Source organism: Podarcis gaigeae (assembly GCF_964106915.1).
Source record: "Podarcis gaigeae genome assembly, chromosome: 1".
NCBI lineage: Eukaryota > Metazoa > Chordata > Lepidosauria > Squamata > Lacertidae > Podarcis > Podarcis gaigeae.
In genome coordinates, this window is record NC_139678.1 from 116,624,481 (window position 1) to 116,645,570 (window position 21,090).

Consider the following 21,090-nt stretch of genomic DNA (forward strand, 5'->3'; position numbering starts at 1 on the left):
TCTTTTACATTTGTGGACTTTGTTTTTCAGGCTCACACTTTGTGAGAAATCCTTAGCTGATTACTTAGATGCCAAGAGACTCACCTTTCCAAGATTCTATTTTGTCTCTGCAGTGGATTTGTTAGAAATCATCTCTAAAGGAACGCATCCCAAGCAGGTATTTTTCTTCTTCTCCCACTGACGTTGTTTGCTTTGCTAATTCTTGATGGCAGCAAACTGAAGCCATAACATTATTAACTTTGTAAACCTGGTCAACAGATTACCAGGCACTTGGTGAAGCTCTTTGACAATGTAGCCGACCTTAAATTTGAAGAGGACACAAACACTGAAATACAAATGGCCATAGGGATGTACAGCAGAGAAGGAGAGTTTGTGGTCTTCTCGGAGCCCTGTTTCTGCAAGGGGCAGGTAAATCCAGAGGCAGAGAGCAAGCCAGGAGAAGGGTATCATATCTGGAGTTGGAACTGAGAACAATTAGCTTAGCAAAGTCCACAGCAAGTCAGTGCAAATCAAGTGTTTTGTTTTGTTTTGTTTTAAAAATAAAATAAAATAAAAGGAAGGTCAGAAGCAGTTGGGAAGCATAGCCAATATGTTTTTAATACATGGTTGGAAGAAAAATTAGTAAGGAAAGATAATAAGAATATATAGATGATTTGAGAAGGTTGTAGAATGCAAAGATTATTGTAAATTGTATAATGTGGAGGAAATCGAGTGGGGGGAGGGAAGTGGGAGGAAGGAGAAAAGAATAATATGATAGATTGAGGAAATAGAAATGTAAATGTATGGGGGGATGGGGAGGAAATGGTGTTGGCTTTGGTACATCGGAATTGTAAAGTAATATGTGAAAACCAATTAAAAAAATATATGTGTGTTTTTAATACAGTGGTACCTCGGGTTACATATGCTTCAGGTTACAGATGCTTCAGGTTACAGACTCCGCTAACGCAGAAATAGTACCTTGGGTTAAGAACTTTGCTTCAGGATGAGAACAGAAATCACACGGCGGCAGTGGGAGGCCCCATTAGCTAAAGTGGTGCTTCAGGTTAAGAACAGTTCGAGGTTAAGAACGGACCTCTGGAACGAATTAGGTGCTTAACCCGAGGTACCGCTGTACTGTGTTTATCAGCCTGCCAGCAGCCTCTTCCTGCATCTCTTTAAGGGCTTTTGGAATTCTAGGTCCAAGGAAAGCAGAGGAACTTGCAATCTCACGCAACCTGCAAAAAACAGGACCTTGTGTGAAAGGTCATTGATAGGCACCACCTAAAAGCACAGAGTCCTAGAACCTCAGAATTGGAGAGGAGCTCCCCCTGTTGTCGAGCGCAGGGGGAGTGAATGGGGAGGTTCATGCAGGAATTACTGAGACTAAGGACATATCTGAATGAATGATTTCCCTTCTATTCCTTTGTCTGTGTACATTGTATGAAAGAGGCACGAAAGCACGTTAAAAAGAAGTGGGTTTTTCTACTGCTTGACTCTATAATATCGGTGTGCCTGTCTACATGCTTCAGGCAGAATGCTGGTTAAGCTCTTTGGAGGAGGCCATGCACAGGACCGTCAAACAGAATATAATGGAAGCTGTGGCAGCCTACGAAGATAGGTCCCGAGACCAGTGGCTGTTTGACTTCCCAGCCCAAGTGGCTTTAACCAGCAGTCAAATCTGGTGGGCAGCTGATGTCAGAATGGCTTTTGACCGGCTCGAGGAAGGCTTTGAAACGGCCTTGAAAGATTACAACCGCAAACAGGCAAGTGCAATAGCCCTCGAAAGGGGAGCATGTGTAACGTGCCACAAAACACACAGCTTGCAACACAAATGTCCCAGCATCAGCTCCAGAAATAGCCTTTGCTGCTGACAGTTTATTGTTGTTGTTGTTTAGTTGTTTAGTCGTGTCCGACTCTTCATGACCCCATGGACCAGAGCACACCAGGCACTCCTGTCTTCCACTGCCTCCCACAGGTCAAACTCATGCTGGTAGCTTCAAGAACACTGTCCAACCATCTCGTCCTCTGTCGTCCCCTTCTCCTTGTGCCCTCCATCTTTCCCAACATCAGGATCTTTTCCAGGGAGTCTTCTCTTCTCATGAGGTGGCCAAAGTATTGGAGCCTCAGCTTCAGGATCTGTCCTTCCAGTGAGCACGCAGGGCTGATTTCCTTAAGAATGGATAGTTTTGATCTTCTTGCTGTCCATGGGACTCTCAAGAATCTCCTCCGGCACCAATTATTATTATTAAAATATTTATGGCACACACCCACACAAAAATGAATATGGCAGTGCACGCATAAAAACAATACTACAAGGGCATCAAAACAAACATTAAAAAAACTGGTTGGTAAAAATTTCGTGTCCCAAAGGCTTGTCTGAACTCAGTACAGTTTGTAAAAAACTCTAAAAGAAAGCATGTCAGTATTCTGTTGGCAGCGAGCTCCGCAGGGGATGGCCTGCCACACTAGTCATGAGGGACTGCTGAATTTGCGAAATATTCAGCAGTATTCAAGTTCCTTTCAACAAATACATGAATAAAAGTGGGCTCCATCAAAAGATCTCAGTGGCTGGATGTGGAGCAGATCCCAGGCGTCCTTTCCAAGCAGGAGTTCACATCCACTTATTGCTTCTCCTCCTTGCTGTCTGATGAGCCACGTAAACACAGAAGGGAGGAAGAAGGCATAAAACACAGCCTCCCTGCTCAGTGGGGCTGCATAGAGCAAGGGTCGGCAAACCTTTCCGGTCCACTGTCCCTCAGATCATGGGGGGGGGCTGGCTATATTTTTTTTTGGGGGGGGGAATGAATGAATTCCTATGCACACTATGCACACCAGGAGGGGCCCACAAATAACCCACAGATGCATTTTAAAAGGACACGCTCCATGCAAGAGCACCAGGCAGGCCAGACGGTATTGTAGATGATAAAAATTCTTACCTGCACTGATGATAGTCATTGTTCGGAGGGGGGTCCTCTCCTGGGTTTGGTGCTTCCTTGCGACCTGCTGGGCCTCCTGCTGTCGGCACCTCTTCCTTGCTTTGGGGGGTGGTATGGGAGCCCTCCCGCCAGCAGCGGAGGCTGAATCACCGCTGCACTGGCGGCGGGGCGAGCTCTGGACTGCAGTAAGGTCTCCAGAGGCCTTCCTGCCAGCAGCGGAGGCCAGATAATAATAATAATAATTTATTATTTGTACGCCGCTGTAGTGGTTATATGGGGTTGCTCGTGCGTAAGTTGCCACCACTCCTGGCTAGGTGGCCTGGTTAAACCTTTCCTGGCTGGACAGCCCTTCACTTCGTGGCTGTTCAGTCGCTAGCAGAATCCGTCAGTGGGCGTTTCTTGAACTTCTTCCATCAAAGAAGTTCTTTGACGCCAAGTCTACGCCTACTTTCCCTGCGCGGAAGTCTTCTGCGCAGGGTGGGTGTGGGTAGCGGAGGACCTGTGCTCTCCCCGCTGGTCTCCAGCGAAGAGTCCTGGAGCCCCCTCTCCGATTCCCCCATCCGCCCCCCTTTATCCCTGGTGTTAAGCTGATTTCCTTCCCCAGCCAATGAGTTCCCTCTCTCCCTGCTTGGCCCTTCTCCGGCATCGCTTGGGAGCCCTGCCTCAACTTCTGGCTCTGATGTCAGTTCCCTGACAGCTGCCCATCTGGCTGGGTTTCCCCAGCCACTCTGGGTGGCTTCCACAAAGACCAAAAATACACTAAGATGTCACACATTAAAAACTTCCCTAAACAGGGCTGCCTTAAGATGTCTTCTGAATGTCAGGTAGTTGTTTATCTCTTTGACATCTGATGGGAGGGTGTTCCACAGGGCGGGTGCCACTACCGAGAAGGCCCTCTGCCTGGTTCCCTGTAGCTTTGCTTCTCACAATGAGAGAACCGCCAGAAGGCCCTCAGCGCTGGACCTCAGTGTCCGGGCAGAACAATGGGGGTGGAGACGCTCCTTCAGGTATACTGCCGCCGCGCAGCCAGCGGGGAGAGCTCCTGCCTGTTCTCCCCACCCTCTCTCTTTTCTCTCCCCCCCGTAAATGTTTCGCCTCCTCCCCCGTCCTGGATGGTGCCTCTTTTCCCACCAGCGGCATCTCCGCCTCCTCCTTTTCCTCCTCCTGCACCTCCTGAAGGAGGACTTTGCGTGAGAAGGAGCAGCGGCTTCCCTCTTTCTTGTCTTTTTTCCCAGGGAGCTCAGACAGCGGCCGGGCCAGGTTAGCGACCCTTGCGGGCCTCATTTGGCCCGTGGACCATAGTTTGCCAACCCCTGGCATAGAGCATACACAGCCCTTCGTAGAACAAGGGTTCCAGAGTCACCCGGGGAGGGGGAGGGAGCCTGGTCACCAAGGTTCTGCAACAATGGCAGGTACACCCTGATAGCAGCCATTGTCTAGTGCTCTGCAATGGGCATGAGACTAGGAAGCAGGAGAGGGGAGTTTAAGCCTTACCAGAGGGATAAGAGAGATGGTTCCACTCACCTTTCCCATGCCTGCAAAGGAGAGGGACCAGTGGCGTAGCGTGGGGGTGCAGGGGGGGCCAGCCGCACCGGGCGCAACATCTGGGGGGGCGCGCTCGCACTCGCAGCTCTCTGCCCCTACCTGGCTCACTCACTCTCTCTCACTGAAGTGCTGGCTGTGCGAATCCGATCCGAGCCGCCGGGTCGCTGCCCACTGTGGAGGGGGTGGGTGCCAGGCGTGCGGTGCGGAGAGAGAGTGAGGAACTATCTGGGGGAGGGACAGTGCAGCGGCCGCCCAGTGCAGCGCTGAGCGTGGGAGAGAACCACACCAGACCAGACCAGGCAGCAGCAAGAAGAAGCTGGCAGCGGTGGCAGGTTAGGGGTTAGGGGGCGCAAATTACTTGCCTTGCCCCGGGTGCTGACAACCCACGCTACGCCACTGAGAGGGACTTCCTGGACTCGAAGCCACAGTGCAGACAATAGAGAACAGTTCCCTAACCACCACCACCACAGCCGCTCATAGTAGCAGAAAGTCATCAGACACATTCGTTCACCTTTAAATGCAAACTGAATCTAATTTCTCCCTTTTTCCTACACAGGAGTGGCATTCCACTGACATGATAGGCTTCTGCCCAATTCTACAGCACCTCAGCCTTCAGATCTTAAACATATGATTGTACTCCTAATGCAGCAGAATAAATGAACACAATCCTCTCTCCCCCCCCCCCTTAATCTTGATAAAGGAGTTTAAATAACAAAGCACCGTTTGGCTATTGCGGATTGTTTTTCTAAAATGCTGTATGATATGTGCTGCATTTCAACCTCTTAATAATTCCATCACGCTGAACACTAAAGCAAATGCAGTACAAATGAGTCTGCCCACCAGTATTTAATTCATATTGGAATAAAAGTAATGGCTACTAGCTGAAAAGTGTATCTTTGTTATTAAGGAAGCAAATTACAATTACCAGAAAACAATACCACTATTAGTTTGCAAAAGTTATTTGCGTTGATTAAAAGCACCAATAAGTATGCCTTGCTACCAGAACTGCTCCATTTAGCACTTGACATATAATAGGTTTTTTTCCCTTCACAGTGTAATATCTCCATTGAAATATAATTATTTTGCAGATTGCTCAACTGAACGCCCTTATAAACATGCTGTTAGGGGAACTCACCCCTGGAGATCGTCAGAAGATCATGACAATATGCACAATTGATGTACATGCTAGAGATGTTGTAGCCAAGCTTATAGCACAGAAGGTAATTTGTTGCAGAGCAATTACCCTAATGCATTTTTAAAAGCATAAGATAAAGAATAATTTCATTTGTTGAAAAGATTTCGGGTTGCTTATGTATAATGATGACAGAATATTTTGATCCAGTCAATTTCTGTCCTTTTTCTTTTGATTCAGGACTGAAGATAATTGCATTTACCAGTTGAAAAAAATGCTATTTAAATATATATAGATATGTGTGTGTTTGTCCAAATGTTTAAAGTGTCTTATTAAAAATGTATGCTATAAAGTGACAGCAGGTTCTCCGTGATCTGTCCCAGACCTGTTAAATGTTACCATGAAAATGTGCATTTATTCCAGCTGGCTTTGCGATTTAAATTGTATAAAATACTATGATTGGATATTAATTTGGCAGAGTACTTTCTCTTCTCTTCTTTTAGTGCATTGTTGGCTGCCCACCCCCCACCCGGCAAGACGTCAATGATAACTTAAAAGCTCCTTCTAGGCCTCACTCAAAATGTGTGTGTACTAACAGCTTAGTGGTAAAGCTCATGTCTTGCACGCAGAAGGCCATTACAGGTTTGGGTTTTCTTTTTTAGGGAGGTGGGTGAGCAAGATGCTCTCAGTAGGCTGCACTGAGGAATGGCTCTCTTACTAGGCAGAGTGATGCAGCTTCTTCAGGTAGCAGATGCTGAGAGAAGGAGAGACCGGATGGAGGGGCATGTACCTTGCAGCTTCTTATAGGGACTGGGTGGCACTGTAGTATAAACCTTTCAGTCCTCATCATGGGACTGAAACTGCCTTGGTCGCACTGGTCGATGATCTCTGGCGGGCTAAGGACAAAGATGAGAGCTGTTTCCTAGTTCTGCTGGATCTCTCAATGGCTTTTGACACCATTGACCATAACTTCCTTCTGGACCATCTAGAGGGGCTGGGAGCTGGGGCTACTGGTTCTGCTCCTTCCTCCTGGGCCGTGTTCAGAAAGTGGTGGTGGGGGATGAGTGTTCAGACCCCTGGGCTCTCACTTGTGGGGTGCCTCAGGGTTCTGTCCTCTCCCCCATGCTTTTCAACATCTACATGCAGCCGCTGGGACAGATCATCAGGGGGGTTGGGCTGGGTGTTCATCAGTATGCGGATGATACCCAGCTCTACCTCTCTTTCAAATCGGAACCAGTGAAGGTGGTGAAGGTCCTGTGTGAGTGTTTGGAGGCAGTTGGAGGATGGATGGTGGCTAACAGATCGAGGTTGAATCCTGACAAGACAGAAGTACTGCTTTGGGGGGACAGGAGGTGGGCAGGTGTGGAGGACTCCCTGGTCCTGAATGGGGTAACTGTGCCCCTGAAGGACCAGGTGCGCAGCCTGTCATTTTGGACTCACAGCTGTCCATGGAGGCACAGGTCAATTCTGTGTCCAGGGCAGCTGTTTATCAGCTCCATCTGGTATGCAGACTGAAACCCTACCTGCCCGCAGACTGTCTCACCAGAGTGGGCCCTAGATGTTGTTGGACTACAACTCCCATCATCCCTGACCTGGTCATGCTGGCTAGGAATGATGGGAGTTGTAGTCCAACAACATCTGGGGACCCACAGGTTGAGAAACACTGCTCTAGTGGTTTAGGCTACTGCAATGCGAGGTGCTAAGCATTTGAGCTCTTGTTGAGGGCAATATATATTCTGTGTAGCTTGTGTTTAAGGAAGGAATATAAGAAATGGAGAAAAGTAGCTGAGCTTTGTCAATGGCTTGCCCTTTGCAGAACCAACTGATAGTTTCAAGAGGTAAATTGAATAGCTGTGCCCAATAAACGTATGCAAAGAGTGTTTTGTTTTCTTCTGCTTGGTGACTGGGTCCTACTTAAGCTTCAAGTGTGAGGCCAAGGAGCTTAGAGGTCCCTTTATCTCTGCATTAAACTATAGGCCACCGGGCTCCACGCAGGGAACTCTGTGGGGGCAGTAGGATCCCTTTGCCCCTTGCTCTTATACAGCAGCCCTGCACTTGATAAGCTGCTTTTGAAATTCAGGGGAGTTTCAAAAGCGGATTATGTTCAGCCAGCGCAAGAAGCATCTGTGGCCAGAAAGGCTGCAGTCCAGACCGCCCTTTTCTCTCCTTACTCTTTGGGCTGTTTCCGGAAACATCTGTTAACCTGTTGCTCTCTTCCTCTTTACATTTCAGGTTTCCAACGGCCAGGCGTTTACTTGGCTATCGCAGTTGCGCCACAGGTGGGACGAAGAACAGAGCAAGTGCTTTGTCAACATTTGTGACGCTCAGTTTCAGTACTTTTACGAATACCTTGGAAACAGCCCCAGGCTTGTAATTACACCACTGACCGACAGGTGAGGACCATATTGAAACTGGTTGAAGGGAGGCGGTTGTAAGAGAGGTAGGTGGTAGGTGGGATGAAGAGCAGGACAAGTGCTTTGTTGACATTTGTGATGCTCAGTTTCAGTACTTTTACAAATACCTTGGAGCCAGTGTGGTGTAGTGGTTAAGAGCAGTAGTCTCGTAATCTGGCGAACTGGGTTCGCATCTCTGCTCCTCCACATGCAGCTGCTGGGTGACCTTGGGCGAGTCACACTTCTTTGAAGTCTCTCACTCAGCCTCACTCACCTCACAGAGTGTTTGTTGTGGGGGAGGAAGGGAAAGGAGAATATTAGCCGCTTTGAGACTCCTTCAGGTAGTGATAAAGCGGGATATCAAATCCAAATCCAAACAGCCCCAGGCTTGTAATTACGCCACTGACCGACAGGTGAGGACCGCATTGAAACTGGTTGAAGGGAGGTGGCTGTAAGAGAGGTAGGTGGTAGGCCTTCATGTCCCATCTTCTTAGAGGTTCTTCTCGATCTCATGATTTGCCAGTGAACATGTAAGAATAAAATATCGAAAGGTCCAGGACTGTGACGAACAATGTGAATATTCAGAGAGGAGGGCAACGTTTGCAATTCCCTTCTTAAAACAGACCAGGGATGGAGAGCCTGTGGAACTTCAGATGGTGTTGGACTCCAATTCCCACCAGACTCCTTTCCAGCCGGCATGGCCAAAAGTGAGTTGGGAGTCCAATGACATCTAGAGAGCTTCCCCGTCTCTGAACTCAGGAGGTTTCCTTGTATTTTCTTAATGTTGATCATTGGGTCTGAAGAAGCAGCGCTGAATTGGTCCACAATAGCTGTGTATTTCATTTAAAAAAGGGAAAAGAACATCCCTTTATTATTTTAGCATGGAATGAATGCTTTTTCTCCAGGACAATGGTCCTTTAGACTTGTTATCTGGCACCCTGTTTAAAAAGAAAGAAAGCGCCTGTGCAGAACTCTTTTAACAGTTGCTGAATAAAAATCACTTTCCACTGAACATAATCATCTTGTTGTGGTGCAATGCATAATAACAGTTGCAGGGAGAAAATCTGCAGCAATTTTGAATATTCTTTCCGCCGAAATTGTTTATCCACATTGCCAGAGCCTTTAAGGAAGTACGGATGTTGTCTGCATTGTTGGGAGCAGCTGTCTCTGTCTCCTCCTGTGGCTGTCTGCCTGCTAACTAGGCAGATGGCAGACAGTAGCTGAGGTGTGTCTGCTATATATACAGGACTAACTTTCCTGGCTAGCAGAAAGCACAGCTGCCATGCTATTATGATGGTGATGATGATCCTTCTGTATTTTGAGACATGGGAAGCCTTGTGTGGAGCCATGTACTTTGAAGGGGTGATTAGGGTTTCTTTTTCAATGCACCGAGTAAGCACTTAAATAATCAAGCTGCCAAGTGGCATGAAAATATGGAAAATTCCTATTAATTTACCATTTTGTGTAAGGATCAGGCAAGGAAATAAGCTTCTAAGAAGTGAATGAGATTTGTTTTCCACAGGCATCGGCATCTTTTGTACTCAGGATACACATACACACAGAAACACAAAGCAGGGCACAGCCTAGGTGCTCTAAACAGCCATGGTTGGCCCGCCTAGCGTCAAAAATCATATTTCTTTTCTGGCGTCTTTTCTGCAGAAGATGAAGGGAGGCTGGGAATAGTGAGATCCGGGCATAAAGATTAGCTCCAGGAAAGATTTTTTTAAAAAATAAAAAAGGCAAGATAGGAGAAAGTTTTGACAACATCTCCAAAAGACAGGATATTTTCAAAGCTGCGTTTTCTGATGCATGACACCTGTAAGAAAAAGCTGATTCTCACAACCTTCATAAGCATCATTTTACATGGGGGATAGCCTACACTTTGTCTTTACCAGGCTTGTAAAACCCTCATCGTGATGCATGCCTCAAACATACCAGGTAGTATATGGCACTTGTTTTTCTCCCTGGCATCGAGAATTTCCATGCCATTTTGCTACCTACATTTTGCTGATCTGGAAATGTTCCAGGAAGAATGGCATATTGAGCCATTGTGGTGGTGTGTGAAATGCAGACGATACGAATAAAGATAATTTCTTTGAATGCTAAGCTGCCATGAGTGGAGCTCTGCTCATGAGATGCTCCAGAAGGAAGGAAGGGGTGGGAGGCAGGCAGGTAATTTCTGCCAGTTTCTCTAGCAACCCTCTCTTGTCTCCTGAAAATCTGCTCCACTGGAAGAATGTGGGAGGTGCTGAGAAAATTAGAGAAAAATTGAGCCAGCAGTGACTGGAATGTGTGTTTCCTTTGTGGAAGGGCAACATAAGGTCTAAGCCACTGAATGGACCAATCTTTGATGGGGTTGCATATGGGAACAAGATTTTGTGGGTACTTTGGGTACCTGTTTTGATAATAGTTGGATGGTGCTGAAGCTTAGTGAAGATGATGTCCACACCTGTTTTCTAGGTGTTTATTTATTAGAAGACTCAGATCGTGTCATAATTATCTAAACCAGACACGACCATATATGACTAGATTTCAGGCCTGCGTACATGAAAATCAAAATCTTGTGTGTGGTTTCTAAAGACAAGTAAACTGCTAGAAGTGAAAATAAGATCAAGAGGACTGTGAGGCATTTTTTATTTTATTTTTTGCTGTCCAGGCCTTTCTAATTCTTTTTTCTGCCTTCATTTAAAAGAAGATAGGATTTCTGAAAAATATAATCAAGGGCAGGTTGTATTGATGAAGTGAATATCAAGCTACCACATAGATAATCACTGATTAAATGTTTTCCCTTCATTTGCTCTGTCTCCAAGCAAACTCATTTTCCATGTCAGGAAACGATCCCCATTAGTGCTCAAGTTTGAATGTATTGTTCCATAATCATTTTCAGATTACTCTTCCCTTCAGACTTGGCTCAGTGAATATACAGTACTGAGCTCTTAATAAATAAGCATCTCAATGGCCATTATAGGCTTTGAAATACCAAACGCAAGAACATGTGGCATGATTCACAGAGTCTTAAATGGATCTCTACAGGTGTTGTTTGTTGTTGTTTAGTCGTGTCCGACTCTTCATGACTCCCTGGACCAGAGCACTCCAGGCACTCCTGTCTTCCACTGCCTCCCGCGGTTTGGTCAAACTCATGCTGGTAGGTTCGAGAACACTGTCCAACCATCTTGTCCTCTGCCATCCCCTTCTCCTTGTGCCCTCCATCTTTCCCAACATCAGGGTCTTTTCCAGGGAGTCTTCTCTTCTCATGAGGTGGCCAAAGTATTGGAGCCTCAGCTTCACAATCTGTCCTTCCAGTGAGCACTCAGGGCTGATTTCCTTCAGAATGGAGAGGTTTGATGTTCTTGCAGTCCATGGAACTCTCAAGAGTCTCCTCCAGCACCATAATTCAAAAGCATCAATTTTTCGGCAATCAGCCTTCTTTATGGTCTAACTCTCACTTCCATACATCACTACTGGGAAAACCATAGCTTTAACAATACTCTCTACAGGTACGCGGGTGGCGCTGCGGGTTAAAGCCTCAGCGCCTAGGGCTTGCCGATCGAAAGGTCGGTGGTTCGAATCCCCGCTGCGGGGTGCGCTCCCGTTGCTCGGTCCCAGCGCCTGCCAACCTAGCAGTTCGAAAGCACCCCCGGGTGCAAGTAGATAAATAGGGACCGCTTACCAGCGGGAAGGTAAACGGCGTTTCCGTGTGCGGCTCTGGCTCGCCAGAGCAGCGATGTCACGCTGGCCACGTGACCCGGAAGTGTCTCCGGACAGCGCTGGCCCCTGGCCTCTTGAGTGAGATGGGCGCACAACCCCAGAGTCTGGCAAGACTGGCCCGTACGGGCAGGGGTACCTTTACCTTTACCTTTACCTACAGGTAGATGCTTAAAAAAACCAAAAAAAAAACCTGCAGAAATTTCAAATTGAACTGTGGCCTTGGATTATTGTGGCCAAGTGTCCATTTAACAGAAGCACCTCTTTCAGTCACCTAAAGGAATTTGTCATGGTGTTGACTTAGAAGTAGATATAGTTGCTATCCTGACCTCAATGCAATCAGAGGCCACATCCAAGGGCCAACATTTCTCCTTTAGATTATAACTGTTTTAACTGGACTGTCTTAGTAGAAATTCATCCACCAGCAAGCTTTTAATTTTCATAGGCTGTTTATTTAGGCTAACCCAGTTCACCAAATGCTCTCGGACACAAAGGAATTAGTTGGAGATAATGTTAAGAACAACATCTATGTTGTTCATGTATGCTGGGGGATATTATCTTCCTGCTGAGCTAGATGTTTCTGATTTCTATGCTTTGTACAAGTTTCACAGAGCTCTTATTTTGACAGGTAACAGGAGACAAAGCAACAGGAAAGTACTCTCTTAACTATCAGCATTTAGTGTGGGGAATTTTCTACCTACTCCATGGTGCTTCTCATACTACTCCTGACTATAGGCAGAAAAGTTACATTTCCATAATTGTGAGAAAAGCTCTCTTTTTCTCTGCAGTAAAAATGCATAAATAGATAATGTCCCATGCTTCTTTCAAAGTTGTACATTGGGAGAAACTTTTCCCCATTCTTTATAATATGTTAAGGCATTTCCTATGGCCTCTAAGAGAAAGGTATCAGGGTGTGTGGGTTTTAAACAATGAAGTTATCCACCTAGCTATAACTGAATCCCTCACCTATCCTTCCCCATTTGTGTGCGTGTGTGTGAGAAACTTTAAAAGTTTTGAAAAGAACAATAACATTCTTGTACATGACAGAAACAGCTGGTTAAAAAAAAGATAGGAAAGGCCGGCCACTTAGATTTCACCAGATGGGCAGAGAGTGACATGATCAATTAGATCTTAGTAAAGGCATAGGATCAATGTGCTGGAGGAGGGCATGCAAGAACAAACAAAGGAGGGCACCTTGTGGAGTTTAAGGAAAAAAAGTAGAGCATTGTGATCAGGAAAGGACAAAGGAAATAGCCCACTCCTTCAGAAGCCAATGGAGGCAGACCTACTTGCAAAGTACAAGGGGAACAGGTATACAGTAATAATAAGAAGTACTGTAGGGTTAGAGGATCATGTGGAGATGGTCACAGAAAAAAGCAAAAGTATGGTAGCGCTACGGGGAAAGGTTTTATGGAAGTCAAAGATATCAGAGAGCACACAAAAGACAATCACAAAGGTGAAGGAGATGAAGATCAAGGGCGGAGAAGAAGACTAATGAGGAAGAAGAGGATTCAGAGAAAGCTGGAGGACCTGGTGGGGCCTTCTAGAATGAGAGATGAAAGACCACAGGGCGGTAAATAGGAGAAGATATTTCTTCAAGCTAGCGAACAATGTCAGTGGCAGGAATCCTAGAAAGCTGTCTCAACCGAGGCTGAATAAATGGTGGAAGGGGAAAGGCCAAGACGGGGCCTTGGGAAGAGTAAATGTCACCAAAAGTTCATACACGACACTTTTAGTTTGGAAAGAGGAATCAAGGAGGAAACGTTAGGGGGGGAAAGCTTGTCAAACTTATCGGTAAATGTCTAGCAGTGTAGTATAGCACAGTGAGCAGAATTAATGCTACTGGGACTTGCTTAGGCCAATGGCTTCCTCCTACGGATGAAGAGTTTGAGGAGAAATTGTTGTAAACCAAGTGCAGTTTTTGTTTTCTACAAATGATATTGTTTTGTGCCCTTCTACCCATGTTTATCCTGCTGGATTCCAACTAGAGGTTGAGGCTAGCACTAATCAACATGGAAATCTGCACAGATAAACTTATTTTTGGCATGGTTAGTTTTGCTGTTCTTGTGTATTAGTGAGTCAACTGATGATTTCTGTGCCAGTTTTAAAACTTTTCTATTCCACTAAGTCTATGCAGGCAATTAAGAATATACCCTTCCACAGTTGTTAATTGATGTCTGCTTTTATCGTTTATTTTATTGTTTTTATTTATGGTTTTATGTTTTTATTGCTGTAAACCGCTTTGTGTTTTTTTAATCACATGGCAGTATGCAAATCTCTTTTTAAATAAATAAATACAGTGGTACCTCGGGTTAAGTACTTAATTTGTTCCGGAGGTCCATTCTTAACCTGAAACTGTTCTTAACCTGAAGACCACTTTAGCTAATGGGGCCTCCTGCTGCCGCCGCGCCTCCACCGCCCAATTTCTGTTCTCATCCTGAAGCAAAGTTCTTAACCCAAGGTACTATTTCTGGGTTAGCGGAGTCTGTAACCTGAAGCGTATGTAACCCGAGGTACCACTGTACACAAATCACCTTGGGGGAAAATATAATAAAATTGTTCTATTGCTTTATACCTTGTTTGAGTTTCTACACCATTAATAGAAGTTCCTTTGGTGATCAATTCTGTCTGGTGGAACTGAACGCTACTTGGTGGGAGAGTTCCATAGAAAACCCTAGCAATATGTTGCTCCTTTTGGGCCGCTGGCCAGCTGTTTGGACTAGCTATGATAAACATGGAGTTCACCACAATCACCTTTTGGATTATGTGTACGTGAGGCACTCTGGGTTGGCTTATCTGACACTAAAAAATCCCTCCATCTAGAAGCACAGTGAATATTAGTAAAACAAGGAATAGTAATAATAAATTGGGAGGTGCATATATAGTAATTTGCTATCGATAAAACAGTCTTCTATTTGTTCCCTGATTGTCCCATCCTTTCAAGGTGCTACTGTTGTTTCTGGATCTGGGCTTTTATCATTTGCAGCCGCTGCTACACAGTGACCTCTCCATTTGCTTCTTGGTGTTGCCTCTGATTGGAATGCACTCTTATATTACTGTCCACAATAACTATGAAGATGTCAATTTAAAATACCCAGTATTGTGATTCTTTTCCACCTGAGACCTTACCAACAAGGACCTTAGATATAACACAACAACTCTAGGCTTGTGAGAAGGACCAGGTGAAAGTTGGGATAGGGTAATGTGGGGAGATAATACAGTGGTACCTCGGTTTAAGAATAGCCCTGTTTACAAACTATTTGGTTTATGAACTCCGCAAAACTGGAAGTAGTGTCCTGGTTTGCGAACTTTACATCGGTCTAAGAACAGAAGCCGAATGGTTGAAGAGCACTGGTGGCGGGAGGCCTCATTAGGGAAAGCGTGCCTCGGTTTAAGAACAGTTTCAGTTTAAGAACGGACTTCCAGAATGGATTAAGTTCTTAAACCAAGGTACTGTACCACTGTACTGGGATCTAGGTTAGCGGATGCTAATGAGAGTGGGTTGGAAGAGCCTCAGTTTCTCAAGACGTGACTAAATAGGCTACTGGATTTCATAATTTGCATAACATGCAAATAAGTGCTGATTGTACAAATGAACTGACAGACTTCATTTATTCCATGTTTACCAAGTGCCTTACACTACATGCTAAGCACTGCAAGTTGTAGAGAAAGAGGAACAGAGAAGTTTAACATGCTAAACATGTGGAGTCTAGTAGATTCCTGCCTTCCCTTGCATTGGCTTTCTGGAGGGGTCCTCAGGATCCTCATAGGTTGAGCTAAACTGTTAGGTTTTGAAGAGTAATGTCAGTTCAGAAGTCCAATCCAAGGTGAGTCATCACTGAACAGAACCCTGGAGAGCTCCCTGTAGCCAGGATTGGCAAGAATGATACAATATAGTAGTTACTTTACTACGGCCTAATAATATTCAAAAACTCTTTATTCCTGCTCATCTGCATTGTTGGCTAGATTTTAATTTGCTTCTTCTGCAGCCTTTTCTGATGTACAGAAATATGACTGGGCTCAGACGGCGCTTTATTTGATCTCCACGACATTGTTCATTGCATTTTATGTGATCTTTCAAACAGCATAAAAACCACTTCTAGAAATCTATTGGAATCTAGAAAGAGATTAGTGCTCCTTTCCATGTTAATTGTTTCTGTTGGGGGGGGGGGAATAAACTTTGTTTGCAATTTCCCCAACTCAGTGAAACCTGGGAGTTTTGCACTGAAGAAATTGGTGGCAGTATACCAGCATATAGTTCTTTCCTGCCATTTAAAATGTATTGTGACCTGGCAGTATATATTCATTAAAAAGCCCACAACGGTGCAGTATACCTGAAGGAGTGTCTCCACCCCCATCGTTCTGCCTGGTCTCTGAGGTCCAGCACCGAGAGCCTTCTGGGGGTTCCCTCACTGAGAGAAGCGAAGCTACAGGGAACCAGGTAGAGGGCCTTCTCAGTAGTGGCACCCGCCCTGTGGAAAGCCCTCCCATCAGATGTCAAAGAGATAAACAACTACCTGACATTTAGAAGACATCTGAAGGCAGCCCTGTTCAGGGAAGTTTTTAATGTGTGACATTTTGATGTAATTTTAATCTTTGTTGGAAGCTGCCCAGAGTGGCTGGGGAAACTCAGCCAGATGGGCGGGGTACAAATAATAAATTACTACTACTACTACTACTACTACTACTACTACTACTATAAAAAGGAACATTAAAAATCAGGTTAGAAGTGCTAGCATTATAGCCAGTAAAACAAATGCAAGAAACCCCACGTCAGAATGCAACTTATTCTTCCGTTTCTACAGATGCTATATTACACTGACACAGTCTCTTCACTTGAACATGAGTGGTGCATTGTCAGGCCCTGCAGGAACAGGAAAAACAGAAACCACCAAGGACTTAGGCCGTTCTCTTGGAATGATGGTCTATGTTTTCAACTGCTCTGAACAAATGGATTATAAGGTACTGGTTTATGTTTAAAACATTTACTGCCTAAAAAATTGTTCTTGTCAAGAGTAGATTAACAAACTGGATGATGACTAGCATCTGTAAATAGTTTTGGAATGATCAAATATGACATGTGTAAATAAATAGTGTTAATATTTATTAATGCATTTATTTTGTGTGTGAGGGAAGGTTTCAATGAGTTGTATCTAATGCTAGTTCTAGTTAGAGTAGACCCATTGAAATTAACTAACCTAAGTTAGTTGTGTGTTTTACAGTGGTACCTCTAGTTACGAACTTAATTCATTCCGGAGGTCCGTTCTTAACCTGAAACTGTTCTTAACTAGAGGCGTGCTTTTGCTAATGGAGCCTCTTGCTGCTGCTGCGCCGCCAGCACATGATTTCCGTTCTCATTCTGGGGCAAAGTTCTCAACTCGAGGTAACTCTTCCAGGTTAGTGGAGTTTGTAACCTGAAGCGTTTGTAACCTGAGGCATTTGTAACTCGAGGTACCACTGAAATTTCAATTGGTCTACTTTGAGTTGGACCAGGGGCGCCGACTTATAAAAAATATTGGGGGGCGGGGGCCCATATCGACTTATAAAAAATATTGGGGGGGCCCAAGACCTCCAAACCGCTGCTGCTGGGGGAACGAAAGGGGCGAGCCCCGGGCTGCCCCGACCTTAAGTGAACCTGTGAGGGCCTGCCCTTTGCGGCAGCCGATTGGCTGCCGCCGTGGGCGGTGAATATTAATGAGCTAGGGGGAATCCCCGCTTCTCGCGGGGCTGACGCCAGCCCCGCGAGATTGTTGATGGGTCGAGAGCCCGCAACCCCACCCCCTCTCTAGATCGGGAGTGGCTTTGTTTTAACTCATTACTGAATGTATTTTAAAAGGTAACTATCGTCAAACAAGGAAAATAAAAAATACCAACATAATTTTGTGATTTTACAAAGCATAATATAACTAATTATTTTTTTTAAATTATTGGGGGGGCAGAGCCCCCCCAAACGAATTTTTGAGGGGGCTCGGGCCCCCTCAGGCCCCATGGAGTCGGCGCCTATGAGTTGGACTATCATTGGACGCAACCCAGAGAGTGCTAAAAAGAAGAAAAAACAAAAAATTTAATTATGAATTCTTCAAGTCAAGGGCTACTGTTATGAACACCTCTAATTAAGGATTAAAAAGACACTCAGATCAAATGGTCACCGTTTACATAGTGATATGATGGATGAGCACCTCTTGTCAATACAATTTGCTTGCAGGCATGGAAGGGACTGTCATATGTATAGTTCACACAGTTGACATTTCAGATAACTGGCTAATTCTTGCAGTTTTTTGGTTTTTTTTAGCGAGGTTAACTACATCAGAAGATAAGCTTCAACTGCACATGTGTGCTGTCCTATCTTGTGTTTCAAAGGGCAGCATATAGGGCATGCAAGAAGTTCAGCCAGGGATTTATGTTCCAGTGGTTTTTTTAAGGTGTGCATGTGTGGCTGCCATAGACTGGGGGTCTGTCCAGTAGCCTGCCATCCCAGAACGAGGCATTAATAATAAAATACACACTATTCTAATATTACAACATTTGTGATTTTAACTGCTAGTGCACCGTTCTAATAAATGAAACATGCTCTCTGCTATACCTGTGTGAAATGATGCCATAATAACTTTTGCTGGAATAATATTAACCAGAATAATATTATGAACCATATTCAAATTTGTGGAGTGATGGTGTTATAAGTATTCTGATAGCTTAAGTAGCATTCATTGAAATAGTGCTTAACAAAAATTAAATTGGTGCAGCATCATACATGTGCGAAATAACTCAGTGAAGCAACCCAGCACATAGGACTGATGTGCAGATACATACATTAAAGTGATTTGAATGTGATGATAATAGAGATCATATGAGTATGAAAATTAAATAGGTAGACCCCTGGCCTTGTTAATTGAATTCTGTTAATTAATTCCAAAAATTTACAAAGCATGAAAACATTTGCATCTAGCTTTGTTAATAGAGTGGTAAATAGCACTGGAGAATTGAGGGAAATCATTTTCCTTCCATGAGCCTTGAGAAACTGAGATGGGCAGCGGTACCTGTGCTTGGAGAGATTTTCTGGCCTGTAGATCAGCCTACAGATAGCCAAGAGCCTAATAGATGTTACTGAAAATTGTCATCTTTGGAGTCCAGCCCTTATTGAAAACAGGGCTGGGAAACTTTTGGAGTAGTTTTGTGAATCCACCACCAATGGTAGCTTCCACTGAGCAGAGTTCTGAAAACCTTAAGAAAGCAGAAGGGGCCAGGGGCAGGGAGAAGCAATTTCATCATATTGCTCCATCACCCTTCAGCATCTGAAAATCTGCTGTGGTGGTTTAAGGGAGACACCTGGAAGCAGTGGAGGGCTGCCGGGTTAGTGCGTGGCTGGTGATGGAAATCACTTCCTCTCTCCCTCCCTTTTGCAAGCTTGTCTTCTTCTTTGGCGATCACTCATAGCCGAGTAAGATTGTCTTCCATAAACACAGTCCTAACAGTGAGTCCATAAGTGGCTGTGGAGGTCAATTCTGGATCCACACGTCCTTCCACAATGGGGACATTGGTTTCCAGGTGGGAGTTGATCACGGTGTGGCTTTGCCAAGCGTGCCTTCCTCTTAGCACGTTTCTCCCTTGCTTCCTGAGTTTGAGTGTCTTCAAAGTCCATGACACTTTTGGTAAAGGCTGTTCTCCAATTGGTGTACTCGCAGGCAAGTGTTTCCCAATTGTTGGTGTTTATACTACATTTTAAAAATGTAAACCTCTTTAAACCTCATTTGTTGACCACCAGCATCACACTTTCCATTTTTAAGTTTGGAATAGAGTAGTTACTTTGGAAGATGAAAATCAGGCATCTGCACAACATGACCAGTCCGACAAAGCTTGTATCCTTCCACTTGATCAAAAGCCTTCTGTAGGTAGAATTAGCCCTTCCATTCACAGATGCCTACATTTGGATCCGAACCAACACGTTGGAATCTGCACTAGCTAGAGGCCTCACCCAAAGTAAGCTCACTGTTAGTGTGAAGAAGACAAGTCTTTCATTAAAGTTCATTCCAGCTCATCTTGGACTTGCACAGACAATAAAGAACAAAGCACCTGTGCAGGCTTTCACACTAGAGAGTATCCTGCTCTGTGTTGTGCCTTTCTTCAGTTAAGTGCCTGTGCCCTCTCCCTCAGTGGCTAGCTCCCTTCACTGCACAGCACATTTGTATAGGCTTGGGTGTGGTGTTTATTCAGTGAAGAGAACATACAGTGGTATCTTGGTTCCCTAACTTAATCCGCTCCGGAAGTCCGTTCTAAAACCAAAACCTTCTAAAACCAAGGCATGCTTTCCCATAGAAAGCAATCCAAAATGGATAAATCTGTTCCAGACTTTTAAAAACAACCCCTAAAACAGCAATTTAACATGAATTTTACTATCTAAAGAGACCATTGATCCATAAAATGAAAGCAATAAGCAAAGTACTGTACTATAAAATAAGACAGTATTGTAGATGATAAAAATTAAAATATTTTTTTTCTTGCGTGCATTGACAATAGTCATTGTTTGGATGAGGGGCTTTTATCCATTTCTGCAGTCACACAATCAATCAATCAGTCACAAAAACAAGTCACAAAAACAAGGTAACAAGCCACAGTCACAAGTCAGTTGCATAAAACAAAGAACAAGTCACAGTCAAAAAAACCGAAAAGGCCACACAAACAAAACCACAAAAAATGGCAAAAACAATAACTCTGTGTTGTGTGGTTGCTTGGGACTCAACAGCTGACAGACTCAACAGGAAGCCTCTGATTAGCAGCAGGGGGCTCAATTTACAAATGGAACACACCGAACAGCTTCCAAGGCAAAGTTCACAAACCAGAATACCTCCTTCCAGGTTTGAAGCAATCTATTTCCAAGTTGTTCATAAACTAAGCTGTTCTAAAATCAGTGTACCACTGTATTAGAAAAGCTGGCCCTGCAGATCAGTGGCTCAAGTGGACTTGCATATATATATATGTTGCTGGCCTAATTCAGTGTTGTATCATATGATTATATATAATCATATGATACAACACTGAATTAGGCCAGCAACATTTGTTATGAAAGGAAAGTATGTTGTTAGATGTAGCCCCGTCTTTTTCTTTTCCAAATTCCAAATTCCTTAATTCAGAATTAATCTGCTGGTGAGCTCATCTGTTACTGGCAGTGGCATGAAAGCTGCTTCCAACAGAATCCAGAAACACCCATTTGTTTCTAAGACACACCTCAGCACAAAGTTCCAGGGCATCTTATAGTTAAAAACATTTGGGTGCAGGGAGAATGTGGAATGGGACCTATCCATCTGTATTGTTTTTCTTTGCGTGGCAAATCCCCTCCCCCATGTGAAATGAAGACACTGGACACATTATTTAAGGTTAATGGGCGTAAAAGGCCACAACTTTA

General features: G+C 44.5%; 1 protein-coding gene across 1 annotated transcript in view; it reads left to right on the forward strand.

The window, feature by feature from the left end:
* LOC310833208 (dynein axonemal heavy chain 11-like) overlaps nucleotides 1-21,090 on the forward strand; it is a 217,438-nt gene that overhangs the window by 33,583 nt on the left and 162,765 nt on the right. Inside the window, exons 19-24 of the mRNA XM_083715704.1 lie at nucleotides 31-157; nucleotides 259-408; nucleotides 1,509-1,742; nucleotides 5,549-5,680; nucleotides 7,825-7,985; nucleotides 16,496-16,652. Coding sequence (XP_083571830.1) covers nucleotides 31-157; nucleotides 259-408; nucleotides 1,509-1,742; nucleotides 5,549-5,680; nucleotides 7,825-7,985; nucleotides 16,496-16,652 — 961 coding nt within the window. The remainder of the gene's footprint in view (nucleotides 1-30; nucleotides 158-258; nucleotides 409-1,508; nucleotides 1,743-5,548; nucleotides 5,681-7,824; nucleotides 7,986-16,495; nucleotides 16,653-21,090) is intronic.